The sequence below is a fragment of the Cuculus canorus genome, chromosome 19, assembly GCF_017976375.1.
Source record: "Cuculus canorus isolate bCucCan1 chromosome 19, bCucCan1.pri, whole genome shotgun sequence".
NCBI lineage: Eukaryota > Metazoa > Chordata > Aves > Cuculiformes > Cuculidae > Cuculus > Cuculus canorus.
The window spans coordinates 3,610,673-3,627,244 of record NC_071419.1 but is presented as its reverse complement, the minus strand read 5'-3'; the positions used below and the strand labels follow the sequence as shown (position 1 = coordinate 3,627,244).

The window sequence follows — 16,572 nt, the reverse complement described above, 5'->3', positions numbered from 1 at the left end:
TAGGATGCCTGCCTCTGCCAAATATCTGAGCCTGTGTCCTAGGGGGAAATCAAGCTATAATCATGGCATTTAATTAGTGAGTCTTCTGTTCAGAATACTGTTTTACGCTTCTTTCCAAATGTTATTTAACTAAGGTGAGGGATATTAACTTGGTGCCAACACAGAGTGTCTCTGTAGGTATCCTCAGTGTCCCGCTTGGTGTCCTCTCTTTGCACAAGCTGTTCGTAGCGGTGCTTGTTTTAGCTGCAGCCTAACCTGCTCGTGCCTCCTGCCTCCTCTGCTGCCTGGCGGGGCAGCCCCGTGCTGGGCAGCTAGATGCATCCTAAACACCGGTTTAGTAATAAAAGTTAAAGCAGCTCCCAAACAGAAGAGGAGAGAGTGAGCTCATGGTCTCTTTGTGTTTGAACTTGCTAGCTTTGTGGTTGGAAGAATTTCCCACTCTTATGTTCTCAGTCCCCTCCTTGGGTCAAAATCCCTTGTCCAGCCCTTGAATGCTATCTAAGAAAAGTTCTAAAAGGGTGAGGGAAATCTGTTTGAAGCTTGTGGGCACAGAGCTTGACATTTTTTTTTGTGGTTTTATATGGATCCGCAGTTTAAAAATGCTCCATTGTCTTCTTCTCTTCCCTGCGTGCTGCTGGCTGCCACACGCGGAGATGGTCCCAGCACACCCACCCCAGTGCCCATGGCAGGGCTGCCCCACTTTGCTCTGCCCTGCCGTGGTTTAAGATTTCCCAAGCAGATACCCAGCGGTACAATGCAATTCTTGTTTTTTTTTGAAAGCCTGGACCTTAAAGGAAAGCCACCCTGCAAGTCTCACACTTCTGAAACGCAGCATCTGAGGAGGGTGTGCCCTGTAGGTGCCCTCCTTTTCAATTATTATCTCCAATAAGAATTTGATCAAGAAACTCCTTTACAAATGCTTCTAGTCTTTTTAAGGTGTGCTGTTCGGGATGCGCATCTGCATCTTTCAGTTTGGGCTCATTTTTTGAGTCTGAATTGCAGAGGAAACCCAAGCGGAGGGGTTGTATCCTACACAGGGTGTGATTTGATGCCCATATTGACTTGAAACATATTGATCTGCCATTGCAGGGGGTTGACCCCTCCCCTGCTCAGAGCACTGACCATACCTGCTCCATACTTTAAGGGCTTTAATCCTCTAAACCTTGCAGAAATACAGACAGCAATCACCCGAGGGTCAGACAGGGTTGCTTTCCTGAGTGAAGGAAAAGCTAGGAAATTTGTTTGATGCTTTTCAATATGCAGCCAAATTAGCGTCTCCTACCGATTGCCAGACTTGTTTCTTTACCCAGATTTTTTTTCATCTGCACTAATCCTGAAAGCTGGAGCCACAGAATGCTCTGTTCTCATCTGGAATATACAAAACCTGATGCAACTTCCCTATTCCCTTAAATAAAATCCTTCAGTATCATAAGCGCTTAACAGGCACGGGATGCTTAATTTCCTCCGTCCCTCTGACATCTTAAGTTAATTTGGGGACCTCATGATATATGCAAAAGAAAGTTTTGGTCTTGTCTCCTGAAAAGCTCTAGGACTTGCTAAGGAAGGGTTAGGTGCAAATAATACAGATGTATACCAACAGCTTTTTGAAAACCTCTGTCTCTCCAGCATTATGGTCTCATCCCGAAGCAGTAGATCCTTCACTTGCAAGTTTGAATATGGAGTAGGTTTTGGCTCTGACAGATTGCAATAAGGGCTGGAAAAAGGCTTTCTGATCATAAATGAACGGTCCTCAGAGGTGCTCAGTTCTGTGCTTGTTTGCAATGTGCCGTTACAGCACGTAACCTCCAAGGATACTGCTCTACACTGCCTTGCTGGTGGAGTCTACTTTGGGTTGCAGCCCATCTCAACCCTGTATCACAGAAGGCTTTGGGAGAAAGCCAGATCTTCACCTGGCCACTAAGATTCTGCCCAGTATACATTTTTTTTAGGGTTGATGTGTACACATCTGGAGGAATAAAGCAGTGGTTTCCCTATGGTTCATTAGTCACCAGGACTGTTCTGTAGGGATTAATTTTCAAAGGGACCTGACTAACCTCTTTGCTTTTCCACTCCAGCTTCCCCATTCCCAGAGGACTTCTCCATTCTAACCACTGTAAAAGCGAAGAAAGGAGGTCAGTCCTTCTTGATCTCAATTTACAATGAGCAAGGGATCCAGCAAATTGGTGTGGAGATGGGTAGATCTCCTGTATTCCTGTATGAAGACCATACAGGAAAGCCAGGCCCAGAAGACTATCCTCTCTTTAGAGGCATTAACCTAGCAGATGGCAAGTAAGTGAAACTTTGTGCACAAAGGAAAAATCAGTACATTGTTTATATCAATACCAGCATGCTGAAAGTTGTTTAAACTAGGAGTCATGTATATATAAATGTATATACACACCTTTGACTGCTACCAAGTGCCCTATCCTTGAGCTTTGCCCTTTGGTGAATAAATATTTTATATATAAAAAGTGTGAATCGCATATCAGTCAGTGCAAATTGCCCGATGCTGATGGGGACAGGAAACACTGTTGATTTTTTGCTGCAAAGGGCCTTAAGGAATCAGTTTGTCCTGCAAAATCCACACCGAGTCCTTTTATAGGACTTAAGGAAGGTGGAAAGGGGAGCCAGCCAGGGAGTTATTGGCGTGGTTCTTCCTCTGCCTCTTATTGAAGCAGGCACTCTCCTACCTGTTTGCAGGGATAAGAAGTGAGTGGTATCATCTTTCAATACAGCTTTTCTATTTCAAATAGAAAACCTTTCGAGGTCAGCCCGAGGATGATTTTCATGTGTTTACAGATGATGGTTGGCGTGAAGGTTTGCAGAACGCCGATTTTTGAACGCTTCATTGCTATACAATTGCTATCTTGGCCTTGAAAGCCCAAGGCTCTGTTTAACACCTTTGTGGACTGTGTTCTTCTAGGTGGCACAGAATAGCTATCAGTGTGCAGAAGAAAAATGTCACCTTGATTTTGGACTGTAAAAAGAAGATAACAAAGTTTTTGGACCGAAGTGACCATCCCATCATTGATGTCAATGGCATCATCGTATTTGGAACAAGGATATTGGATGAGGAAGTCTTTGAGGTAAGTCACGACAGTGAACGGTTCTGGAGATGTTCCGCAGAGGTGATGAGCTGGGTTCTGGTTGGCAAAGTATTTTCAGCTTGTTTTTGAAACTTCGTTAGATTTTTGCAAAATAGAACACTGTACGTAATTTATTTTTTTGTTTAAAGTTTTTATTTCAACTAGGTAAATATTTTCTGTAGTAAATGATGTAGTAGATGAAAACAGTGGGCCAAATGACCTGTCGGAGTGAGTTCCTCTGGTTTTATGCCCTTGCTGGTGTTCTAGACCAGCCCCTGCACTGGGATTTTGTAGGTCTGCAGCTTTTGTGCTCTCAGCAAATTTAGCACAGGAAAGGCTCACGGGCTTTTTATTCAACCCTGTGTTGTGATTTAGATAAAGTTGCAGGGGCAGTAAATGAAGACTGGGGAAAGCAGCTCGTTTGCAAGTCAGAGTTCACTCTGGGGCTATAGGAATTTGCTCTTTTCCCATATGTTGGCCATTGATCTTGGTTTCTCGCACCGTGCCATAAGGGGACTCTCCTCCAGAGCTGGTTTGGCAGCCCTGTCACCTCCCACACAGCGGCTGCTTTAGAAGAGTAAACTAAGATCACGATGAGTGGAATATTCCCATGAGCTCCTCTGATTTAAGCAAAGAGATAGAGGATTATTTATAGGCAAGGTACATATGGTAGAAGTTCTTCCCATGGTTCAGCAGCTAGCTTAACGTATGCATTTCACTAGCGATCTCAACTTCTGTGGTCTGCTGCACTTCTGAGGCTTTCATGTGTATGAGAATCTCGTCCCTGATGTTTCTTGCGAAGCTGGAATTGCTTCCCTGAAATCAGCACCAGTGCAATGGAGTGGAAGCGAAGACCTATTGATCTTTATCTCCCTAACTTTTATTATATTTATGTGGAGGAAGAGCTGTATCTCGTGGGCCTCCCCAACCCAGCAAAGGGATGGGGAATATCTCATGTTGGTGAACAACCAGAGCCATAGCGAAGCCAGCTCTCATCTCCATCTTGCTATCTCTTGGAAGGAAAGTTGTAGTCTGTTTAACATTACCAACATCTGGGAGCTGCTCTGCTGTAAACAGAGCAAGAATGCATGGACTGAACGTTGCTGCCAAAGTCCCGGTTACAGACTTAAAGTTGACTCTCTAAATTGAAGTAAATTAATAAATATTCCCTGAGAAGTTTAACAATTAAAACAGAAAGTCAAGGCAGGATTTAATGGGCACTGGAGTGTCTTTTGCAAGTGTTGGGTGTTCTGCCAGCAATTTCAGCAGATGCTGTGTTTTAAGCGGAGTAGTTGTGTGAAATGGTGACCTTTTCTGGGCGGCCGCTGGATCCCAGGATCTAGAAGGTCCACTTAAAGAACTTGGTATTGCATCCAAACTGGATAAGAAACCTACGCTTTTGGACTGCTTCATTTTGCAAAGTAACACAGTTTGCATAGCTGCTCATGAAGCTTGAGGTGTTCCCATATGCTTACCTGGATTTGGGGCTAGTTATTCATCTGCCCGGCAAGGGAACATCCGTTTATGGATGGCAATGCTCTCCCAGCCCCGCTGTTAGCCCTTCCCAAGGATCTGGCCCCAGCTTCCTTGCTGTAAAGGGCTTATCTAAGGACCAGGCTCAAAGGGCTTAAGAAACCTCCTCGACCCTGGGAGGTGGGGTGGTACAGAGTGACTGTTCCCCTCCGCTAGAGCCTGTTGCCTGCTCTGGGTACAAGATGCAGCTACAAGATCATTTCAGGCACTTACTAAGAAGTGGAAATAAGGAATTTTTCCCCCCCCCCCCCCCCCGTGTCATAACATATACTGATATTGTACAGCATGTACATAAAAAACTCTAGTTCTGGTGTTTGTCCTTTTTTTCTTCGATCGTCCTCATCAGACAGAGAGGTTTTTCAGGGTGTTTGCACACGTACCGATTGAGATACCAGCAGCTTTAAACTGAATGTAATTAACAGGTTTCATGAAGGCAGTGGACTATAAACTCATTTCCTTCATATCTCAGCAACTTAATTTCCTTTGGTCCCTCCTTCCTTCTTCCTGCAATTTGCAAGCCTAAGCAGGGAAAAATGTGGCTCAGAACAATGGGAAATGGGTGTAAACTCTTCAAGTTGGGTATTCCTGGAAAGCTGATAATGCTAGACTGACTGCAGAAGGATGAGCTGAAGCTGCTGCAGTCCTGCAGGCAACTGCTCTGCAAACCTCGGCTAAGGAAGTGCTCCCTGGGGTTTTCTGTACCCGTGGAGTTGCGTGGCTCTTACGTCTTTGTTGCCTTTGCTGGAAGTTAAAATACCCCAATTAGCTGGAAGTGGGATGGATGGCAGTGTTGTGGGGGACTGTGTTTCAGCATGGATCAGCAGGAGCTCGAAGTAGTGGGAAATTATATTCTTCTTGTCAGGACTGAAATGAAATAAACCCTCCGATAATTTTGTTTAAAAAGTTGTAATTATTTAAGCTCCAGGTCTACCTGGGGTCGCAAGTGAAACCGCTCTGTTGTATTCATCAGTGGAGTACCCAGATGGGGAATTCCTTGCTTGTATTCGGCTGCAGAAAAAGCGTGGCAGGAAAGGTTAGAGGAATTTCAAACTATTTCTCTCTAGCGCAGCATTCTTCCAGTGGAAAAATGACTTCCTCTCATTAAAATTCAATTAGTTTGGAGGCTGTGTGGATCCCTCTGTATGGCCGGGGTAGGTTTGAAAAGGGGCCAAGCCTGAAGCCTAGGTTGTACAAGTTAAGTTTTGTGCTGAGCTGTTGTTCAAAACAGAACTTTACAAATGTCAGGACAGGCTCTCACACTGTTGTTGGGAAGTGGCGGATGGCTTCAAGCTGTGACTGAGGATGCTGTTGTGAGACAGCAAAGGGGTTTTTTTCAGTGAGAGAGAAAAAGAGAAAAGAAAATAGCCCATAGTGCAGGATAAACATACTCTCTCTGCGTGCAGGCTGTAGTAAGCAGCGTTCCTGTGGCTACGGCAGCACTGGAAGGAAGTCAGAAGACATGTGAATGTATATCATTTTTAGAGGCATTAACTGTTTCTTTTGCTGTGCTTTTTTAAAACGCGTTAGAATCATAAAATCATTAAGATTGGAAAAAGATCATCGAGTGCAACCATCAAGAATTCAAGTCCTAGGACAGCCTAATGGTTAGGCGTGGGAATAGAGAAGGGTGAAGTTTGGGAAGACCCTTTCCCAAAAAGCAAAGCATCCTCTGCCCAAAAGGCAGGGAGGTTTTCCAAACCATCCTGGTGATGGGATGGCCCTGCTCCTGCCTCCACCCTGCAGTGGTGCACCACAGGAGCTGCCTGTTCGGTGCCCGTCATCTGTTGCAGGAGTCACCTTTTTGTGCAGGATCTCTTCAATTCTTGTGTGGATAACAAGAAACTAGAAGTGTGAGCCCATCACCGCTGGCAGCAGCGTGTCAATCCCAAGGGTGACCTGTCAGCCTTTTGTGCTTGTTCCTTGTAGCCTGTGCTGCTGTAAGAGCTGAGAATAAGTTGAGTGCCTGTCAGGCTAATGCTTTGCTTGCTTGAGAGTTTACTTGACTGTTACGTGCACACTTCTGTGGCATATTGTACCTATCATCTGTGGCTGGGGGCTGTTTGGGTGCTTTGTGGACTTTAATCTGAGGTTGTTCTTGGAAGATGCTCATGCCAAGGAGCTTCTACTCCATGTACAGCTTTGTGCTGGGTTCAGGAGATGGCACGTGTTTTCCTGAGTCTTACTCCTTCTATCAGGACGAGCAGTCAGGCTCAGATATGAGCCCTTTCCTACCGCTAACCAAGGCTTGGAAAGGCTTTGGTATGTTTAGATAAAGCAGTGTGCATCTTACTTAATCCATTTAGCCACCGTGTCCCAGGACCACGTGGGTAGCACTTTCCCATGGGCTGCCTTTTCCAACCTGCCGTTTGCCGTGGTGGTCTGGTGGAAAAGCATTTGAGCTGGCTGTGAGCTAAAGAAGTTGTTCTGGTTTAGCAGATGTGAGTTGAAACAAAGTTCAAGTCCTGGGTCAGCAAGGTCGCTGGTACTGCGTTTCAGTCCCAGAAGTGGCTGTATTACAGCAGTGAACAAAGAAATCCCATAACCTGCAGCTGGAGCATCTTTATGCATGGAATATGTCCATGATAGGTAAGCGTTACTGTTTCTGGGCTGGATTAGGTGAACTTAACCCCTTTGCAATTGTGTTTTAAAGCATCTCACGTATTCCCATCAAGTCCGGTTTCTGCAGTAGCGTGTGCCCCAGCTCTGTTTATTACTCAATGTTCTCAATAGACCATCACTTCACAGCGATGCGCTGATTAACAACATGAAACTCGTCCAGACGCTGCCAAATTTCTAAATGTGTGATATCTTCCATGTTTCTGCTGAAAATCCCCATGTCTTTTGATCTCTCAGGAGGAGACTGTAGTGTGAGGCTGCTCTGCCGACAGAAGTACCGTACCTCGCTGGCAGAGCTAGTAGAATTCTATCAGTAGAATTTTGGTGTAGGTATTAGCAAAAAATAAGTACATTTTGGTAAAACTGCTGACGATGCTGCAGGAAAAACTGAGTATTTTTGATGTAAATTATTTTTGGTTCATCTCTTTAAAATTGTCTGGGGTTGTCCCATAAGCTGACTGGGGTCTTGATCCTCTAGAAATATCATTTTAGAGTAGGGTCTACTCTTGGTGTAGCTTTCCCATAAGCGGAAGACCTCAGTGCATATGTATATTGCTTTTTAGGGTTTGTTTGCTCCTCTGGAGATAGGAGGGGCTGATTTTGTTGAGCTGAGTGCCATAACTGTGTCTCATTAGTCTAGTTGGTAGTGTAAAACCAAGTGGTTTCCTCCAGTCATGCCAAACAAGGTGCAAAGTGAGAGGGTCTTGGACACCTGCGGACACCATTCTGCCAAGGCAGTGAAACCTTGAGGGGCTGACGAAGTATTTGCTGTTAGCTTGATGCCAAAGTTTGTCCTGGGGTGAGATACAGTGCGCTGCTGGGTTTTGGATGATGCTGAAAGGATGGTGCTTTTTATTCTCTTCTCTCCTTTGTGTTTTCAAAGACCACGAGTGAAATCAAGACACCAGAAATGGAGGGAAAGCAATTTGTGCTAGGGCGAGCCAGAAAGCTTGGGCAAGATGCCAGAGGTGCTCTTAGGGCTGTTGAATGCTTCAAGGCGCAACAAGACAAAGCAAAATAGATGCTTCAGTGCTCTTAGCTGAGACATTGGGGCCGTTCAGGTGCTGTGTTGCTCTTGGGTTGAAATGCCAACTCTCTTTTCATCTTCTGCCTTGTTTACACTGAAAAAAACAATTATCGCTGTGGTTGATAATCCCAGATTTCATTTCACTATCGTCAGGGTTTTTCCCCCCCCTCCCTTCCCATGCTCTTGGCTGTAGCATTTCCAGCTCTGAAAAGTACTCTTATTTTTAAAGTTGCTGTGCGTTATTTTTCTCAGACACCTTTGAAGTTATAAGACCAAATCAGTAGTGTTTGCTTTAATGAAAGGTAGAAATGAAAATAAGGGTTTTTAAACGTACACGTAGATGTGTCTTATGTTTGAGGATGGAGAGATTTAGGGGTCTTCTATTGCATGCAGATCTGTTAACATGTCAAATAGCCTCTGTCTACTGCTGCAGGAGAAGAGCTGTGCATCTAATACATTGGGCTTTGGGGAAGCCAGGTTGGTGCCACCTGCAACATCGGCATTTTTCTCAACTCGTGGGTGCAAAAGTACCATAGGAGCCTCAGCTCTGAATCCCTGTGTGGTTGGCATCTAGACCCAAGCTTGCCTCAGCGCTGTCGTCCTTTCTGTTCCTGTTTGCAGGAGGCTCTTGTGCAAATGGAAACAGCCTGGTGGGGAAAGTACTGAGAGTGTGCAAGGCTTATTTATTTGTTTACAGGAGAAGCAACAAGGTCCTTAATATTCTCAAACCCAGAAGCATGGCAATGGCCCCACTGAGCTCAATGAGGCTTCTCACGTGGGCAGCGTTGAACCCATCGCGTTCTTAGCCCAGAGGGTCAGGAAGGAACTGAGCAGAACTCATACTTAAGTTTTTTGTTAACCTTCAAAAAGCTCTTTTAAAACTAATTAGGGTTCCATACTAACCTGAATGTCTCTGTCAAGATGTGCCATGGATACATGCTCCTGTGTACGTTCCCTAGCTCGGCAGACTGCTGAAAGAGGCTGATTTACAGTTCTGGCTGTGTGCATTTCTGGCCCTGCCAAATCTGATTTCACCTCTTTTGCTGTAGAGCCTTTCAGGGAGTGCAAGAAGTTGATGTTTTACACCGCTAGCATATACCATGGTGTGAGATGATGGAAAATAAAACGGTCTGAGCCAGCATCAGGGTTCTTTATTGAAGATGTCTGTAGTTCTCCCCAGTCTCCTAATAATTTTCCATTTAGTTGCTGGTTTTCTCGTCATTTCTTCTGCTTTTGTTTTTTCAAAGGGATCTTCTTTAGTGTGATGGTGCACTTGAGACATATGGATTAAATCACAAAACTAGGCTTTTCCAGCAGAGCAGAGTTGCCTAGAAAATGTCTACAATTATTGAAGATTATGCCTCTTTGGATGGGTTTGCAATTAACAGTGAGATTTTTGTATCAGAGTCCAAGCGATGCAGTCAGTTTAATCAAAACCCAAACGTGATATTTGGCTCCAGTTGGCGAGGTCTCGCACACAGCATCGTCTTACACAGGTGCCCAGGGACGTCATCTGGTTTTATCAGCGTGTCTGTAACGAGGGAGGGGCAGGACCACATCCAGAATAAGAATTGCAAACCAGCTTGTAATAGTTAGCCTATACTTCAGGTGGTTTCATTTCAATCCTACACTGACACCGTTTCATCTGACCTCTATCTGTCAGGTGCCAGCAAGGAAAGGGAGGATTAGGGTGGAAACATCGGATTAATTGTTTGCAGACACTTTGCTCTTGTTTGTCGTTTAGATTTGCTGGGTAATTGGCAGTTTAGCCATCTGGACTGCAGTCAGGCTTTGTGGCTGTGTCAGGGCTGCCTGTAATGATGTAGCCTTATTAGTCATGATTACAAAATACACATTTAATGTTTCTAATTTTTTTTTTATTTTGGGTTCTTTTTTTTTTTTGGTCAGTGGTAAATCCTGTTTCATAAACTGTAAAAGAAACTGTGCATTGGCATGTGTAGATAATTACTGCAGTTTGCTGGTATCGAATGCCTTCAGGCCTCTGATAGCACACAATGCGTGGGGAGATGTGCTTGATTGTTCAAACGGACCATAAAAGTGCTTTTATTGATGTTTAACAGTTACATAGTGCATCATTTATCTTTTAATATTGCCAAGTTAAGCATCAGCCTAAGAAGCTGCATGGGTTTATTGCTTCTTGCAGTTTGTGCAGAGTCAAGCCCTTACAAGTCAGTCTCGCAGGAGGACCCGTATGGGTTTTAGCTCCATATGGGTGATGTGGAGCGTTTCCTTCAAGGCACTGCCTGGCTCTTATTGGGTGGGGGCTGCTTCTCGTGTCCAGCATTACATTGTACCAATGGGGCTCTGGCTGCTGGGGGGTCTGAATTTCAGTTTCAGACACCGGCATCGGTTAAATGTTGAAATTCCTCTGGATACTCACGCTCTGTACGATACTGCAGGTGCTGTACTTTAGAGATGAGGTAGAGTGGTGATCCTTCAACCATACTGATCTTACTTGGGGTGGCGATAAGGGGAAGCTGTGGGTTTCCAAAGCACTTTGTATTCCCTGTGTCTACCAGAGGAGATAAAAGACTCTGCGTGGAAGGAGATAAGGAGAAAGCAGAATCCCAGGAGGCTTGGCAGTGTCTAATAGCTGTTTAATATAGAATTCTCTTAGGTATAGGCTGAATAGCTTAAGTGCTGGCAGCAGAGTCAGACCAGCACTGAGGAACCTGGTGGTGAGATGAAGCTTTCAGGGAGCCCTGCTTGGCGGTCACGAGCCTGAGAGCAGCAACAGGTGGTGGTGTCTGTAAATAGGAAAAGGCACCCAAACCCAAGGAATTGCTTGTTGAGGGATTCCTCCTTATGATTTTATTATCAAAGCACCTTGAATGCTGAGGTTGTGTGGCGCTTAGAACTCACTAAAATCCAGAGTTAGTGCCTAAGGTGAATCGCTGGTGAAGGACATGGGACCTCACCCTGGTCTGAGGAACTGCTGGCTTTCCTACCTGCTCCTTGTCACAATAATAGTGATGTGCCATGACTCTAGGGGGTACTGAAATGGGAAATATTTTTTTTATTCTTATGTTTCAAATAGGCAGATTTTGGAGCCTGATAGATGCCATACTAGGGATTCCTGCGGGCTACTTGGTTTGGGTGAGCTTTTGCCATTTTGGAGGGCATGGGCAAGGATGCTGAGTCGGAAATGGGGAGAACTGTCAGTGGGAGGGATGCTGAGCGATACCGTGCAGGGTTATGCATCGTTGCTGTCAGCCTGGGCCATGACATGGAGAGGAAAGGCAGGCTGTTGCCTTAACTTTCTTTTCCTGCAGAGTGGGGTAAACCGGTTGAAACTGCTAACGAGAAAAACGGAGTGGTCTCTGAGAAGCAAAGCTCATCCTTCAAAATAATTTCCATCCACCACAGGGATTGAAGGGTTTGGGGAGCAGAGTTGGGTCTGGTTGTTCCTGACATTCACCTGGCAGAGTTTTATATTTAAATGCTGGAAGCAGCAACCCAGGCAGGCTCGTTATACGTGATGGATGCCGTTAGGTGTAGTGTCATTACTCTTTCAGCTGATGGCTTCGTTTGTAGTTTGCTTCACCCCCTTGGATAGCAGGAGGGAGGACGAGGGGGCTCAGTTTCTTCCATGGAAACTCTGAGGTGCAAAAGGCTGATTGCTCAGCCCAGACAGGGTGATGTAATGCTGGAAACCTGCTCCTCTCTGGTGACATCATGCCAAGGTTTGCAGCAGTGTTGTGGACATGGATGTCTGCTGGGAGCAGGCAGCAGGACAGGGCTTCAGGAGCAGAAATGACACAGTGAAGGGACCTGGAGTGCTAGAAAGGCACTGAAGAGAAGAGCAAACAGACATGCTTGGGAAAGATGATTTTCTTCAGCTTGAGAGTGGGGGAAAAGCCAAATACTCATGCTGTTCGGGAGAAGTTTCCAGCTGAACTTTGTTGGCAGCATTACTATGCAATATGGAGAAGTGATTATTGAGAGCAGAGAGCCATAGCGTGCCACCAACCCCATCAGCGCATGTTTCCCTTTGCCTGCTAACTTGAGAAGCTTGTTCTAAGTGGAAGGTGACACCCCAATTAGTCTTATTTGTATAAAAATGAATTTCATAGAATCGTAGAATGCCCTGAGTTGAAAGGGACCCACAAGGATCATCAAATCCAAGTCCTGTCCCTCTGGAGCAGAAGCCTATGGACAGGAAAACATCATCTTCCTTCGGCAAATCCAATCTTGATCAGTTTGTGTTGTTGCAGTGAACTTAGTGGGAGTACAGACTCATCTGAGCCAAGCTCACGGGAGAGCCATGGTGTTGAGGAAGAGGATGGTGAGCGCTGAGCTTCTACAAGCTGGTCAGGCAGGGAGCTGGGTTTGCGTCCTTGTTGACCTGCCAGTGCTCCAGCTGATGTTTCTTTGAAATTTAGGACTTTGCTTCTGTCCTGCTTTTGCAGAATACTGCTTGAAGTCTTCATTTCTCTCAGCTAGGGTTCTATGCACATAACCTCTCATTGCAGAGAGGACAGAGTAAACCCAGCACAGGAAAAAAACCCATCCTAACTAGAAGCCTCTTAGTTGACTTTGTGTTCAACCCGTTCCCCTGTCATTTAGGTATGAACAAATGAAACACATGTTCCTTACGCACAGCGAGGCCTTTTTATTTTTTATTTTTTGAGGCAGTCTGGGCTGCTTGCCAAAGCCCAAAGGAAAATCCTAGCCCACTCCAGACATCCCCAGCGTGCAGGTGTACTACTTAGTCTGTCAGAGCCAAGCGGGATCGAATGTATATGTTCACAATAAATACATCACCCTGGGGATGGGGGCTGGAAGAGGGTATTCCTAATGATTTGTGCAGAATATTGGATGGGATTTGTGGGGTTTTTTTGTGTGTATGTGTGTTTTATTCCCTCCAAGAACACAGAAAAAAAGTCTCTAACCGTGGGCTCATTGTTCTCCACACGTAGCCACGTACTGGCCATGGTTCAGGAGGTCAAGGCTGCTTGAACAAACAGTGCTTTGGCCACTGAGGCAAAATGTGTGGGGAGATGAGAGAATTTGTGGTGAATATTACTTTTGTGCACTGTTCTCTGCTCTGGAATTTCTGCAGACATAGGAAGGTTTTCCTGAGGCTTTGATGCCTCGCATAAGCAAATTTATCTGCAAATTGTGTTTACCCTCTTCCAGCCTGCTGCTCAGAATACAGAAATCTGAGCTGTGATGCTCAGCTACTGCTGCCATTGCTGGTCAGACTGCATCCATTGCTGTTCCTTAGTGGATTTTATTCAAACAACCATTTTTCGGGGCTGAACCTCACATCTACTCTTCAGGCCATAGGGTGTACAAACCCACTTCCTTTCTGTGGGATGAGAAGCTTGGATAATTAGGATTAGCTTTGTTATGGTACCTATGCAGGATTCTATGGTTTAGGTGTAAGACTTGTTGAATGCTGAAGCTGGGTTGGGAGGTGCTACGCAGAAGTCCTCATGAAGGAAATAAAAAAGAAAAATCATCTTTCGTGGACAATTAGCAGTGTTGAAACATAATTGCAGGAATACTTTGAAGTAAGGAGGTGAGAAGTATGTGAACATCATCAAAGGAGACGGTCTGGTTTCCTGGAGAAAGAGGGAAGGAGATGGATGAGAGGTATTGCACACTAGCTCACCTATCCATCTTCAGCTTTTTCCTGAGCAACACTGGCCAGTTTTGGTGCAACAGTGGGAAAAAGCAATAGGAACCAGCACAAAAGCTTTCTCCTCGGGTGGTCCCAGCAGATGTGTCCTGCTTAGTGCTCCCTGGCTTGGTGATTGTCACCTGCTAAATGACGGAAAATTCTTTGCCAACCAAAATTTGGTGTTAAGTTAAATTCTGAGTGTGTCAGCAGATATCCCCACGGCTAAGCATGTAATCCCACTTATATCCTGAGATAATTTTGGCAGCCAGGTCTATTTTCCCCCCATTCCCTTTAATCCATAAAACCTGGATTCTCTATTTACCTCCTGGGGCAGAAAACATTCCAAGTCCTGATTAAAAGCCTCTGTGTATACAAGCGCCTTGATCTTCAGCCACCTTGGGGTGTAGGGCTAAGCATAAAGTCTCAGGGTGGATCTTGGGGTCATGGCAGTCACGGGGATGGAAAACTGTCTGTGGGGCTGAGAAAGTGGCAGCTCAGCTTCCAGATTACTTCAGCTGTGAGAAAAAAAAAAAAACAATGGGATGAAAGGAAGGGATATGCAGCTTTTTGACATCTTAGTACTCAGAAGAGCTCCAGCTGTTGTGGGATGGGAGCAGGAAGCCCTGATGTGCTGCTAGAAGCAAAGAGACACCCTTTGGCGATGGAAGGGAGCCCAGACTTAGGGAGAAGTTAGGCTTTCCAAAGCGAGCCATGAGCTTTGGAGCTGTGTGATGGCTCGCACTGGAATTTGGGAAGTGTTTAGGGAGAGGATGGGAAATCCATAGAGCAGCAGCATGGAGTTGCTCCTTGGTTTCTCTTCCTGCTCTTGTAGCTGTGGTGTGAATTGTCTGGTGGAGCTGCAAAAAGCTATCTGCTGTGTTTGATCGCCATGAAGTTTGATGAGATCTTGGATCAGATTTCTTTCCTGCCTCCTTCTCCTTTTCTGTATCACGACTGGCTGCTCCTCAAGTCTCCCTTCAGATTGTTCGCCACCTTCCCTAGACCTTCTCTTTCCCTTTGCATCCCCCACCCTCCATCACAGCCAGGGGTGGGAATGAAGCCCAAACTTTCTGGGTCGTTGGGACCAACACCTCCGAGGCAGACACCACGACCCTGTTTACACAGGGCTAACTGAAAACTCAGCAACTGCCTCCACTTTGGCTCAGCTCAGCTCCAACAGCAAGTTTCAGATGGGCGGCTTAAGCCAAGAGCTTCACTTCACTACATATTTTCCACTGTGTGAGAGTCCCCTTTACAATATGCTGGCGTATCCAGCTTCGTGTGGGCGGCGCAGCCAGCAGAAGCTGATCTCGTTCCTAATTTTCCATAGATGAAAGGGAAATAAATCAACATGAAACTGGAGCCAGGAAACGGCATCGTTTGGCGAGGAAGGGGAAGACACAAAAGAGCAACACCGCGATGTGCTGTGCCGCAGCTTGTAATGAAGGAGAATCTGTTTTTAAACTATCCCTTATGGTTCACACATATGTCATTGAAAAATAACTTCTATAGGAAAAAAACCCAGCCCTTTAGCTTAGTTATTAGTGGATTATTTGATTTGGATGGAGAGAGGAAACTTGGAACAGTACGGTCAGATCTTGGTAAGGCAGTGACATCAGGAGATGAAGCTGGATGGGGGAAATGCAGCTCTGAGGGAAATGGTAAAGAAAATGGGGCACTTGAGTGTGTGGTCAGGTCAGCACAACCACAAGAAGAAACCAGAAGGCTGGGCAGCCTCGTGGACTCTAATTTGGGTTTAAGTGGAGTTTTCAGAGACTGCGTGCTCCCCTCTAGGGTGCAGCTCCTCTCTAAGGGAAATGCTGCAGTTTCCTCACTTCATATCATAAAATCGTGGAACGATTTGAGTTGGAAGGGGCCTCAAAGCCCATCCAGTTCCAGGGGCACCTTGCACTGGATCAGGTTGCTCAAAGCCTCATCCAAAGTGGCCTCCCAGGGATGAGGATGAGGAACATGGCCTGGATAAAAGGAGACGTCCCAGAGCCTGCAGCTGGGGACACCAGCCAGGCCGCGGGGCTGCTCAGGCCACGCGCGTTGGACACTGCTGCAGTGGAGATGCCCTTTGTGTGGTGACAACTGGGAGAGTGGTGGGGGAGAGCAGGGCTGCCCTGGGCAGAGGAATACAAGGGGAAATGGGGTCTTGGGTTCCTTCCAGGAATTCCTAATGAATGCGATGAGGAAAATGGAGAAAATCACTTTTTTTTGAGCCTGATCTTTGGAGCGCAGGATATTGAGCAAATGCTTCAGAAAGGCAGCTCTGTTTGGAATACATGGGATGCAAAATGAGGGCGTTATTTCAAGATAGCTCATTGTTTCATTTTCTCCTCTTCCCCTCTCAGCTTTATTAACCACTAGTTAAAGGGCTGGCAGGTCATGGCAGACAATGACATCTATTCATTTTGTCCTGTTCATTTCTCAGAGGCCTGGGCTGGGCTTTTGTGTTTTTCTTGTAATTTCCATGCTGGACAGTGGAAGGTCAGGCTGCCACTGTCCTCCCTTTATGGGAATGCCACCCACAATAGGCAGGCAGCTTTGGAGTGGGTCTGACTGTGAGTTCTGTGGGATGCTGCCCATGGGGCTCTTGTCTTGGCAATGCCGACCTCGCTGGGCCCCTCACCCCGGCCTCGGGGCACTGCCGAAGCTGT

At 45.9% G+C, this 16,572-nt stretch overlaps 1 protein-coding gene across 2 annotated transcripts in view; it reads left to right on the top strand.

Moving 5' to 3' along the window:
* COL5A1 (collagen type V alpha 1 chain) overlaps positions 1–16,572 on the top strand; it is a 154,743-nt gene that overhangs the window by 39,043 nt on the left and 99,128 nt on the right. For both annotated transcript variants that reach the window (XM_009569507.2, XM_009569506.2), the window contains exons 3-4: positions 2,076–2,289; positions 2,924–3,086. In XM_009569507.2, coding sequence (XP_009567802.1) covers positions 2,076–2,289; positions 2,924–3,086 — 377 coding nt within the window. The remainder of the gene's footprint in view (positions 1–2,075; positions 2,290–2,923; positions 3,087–16,572) is intronic.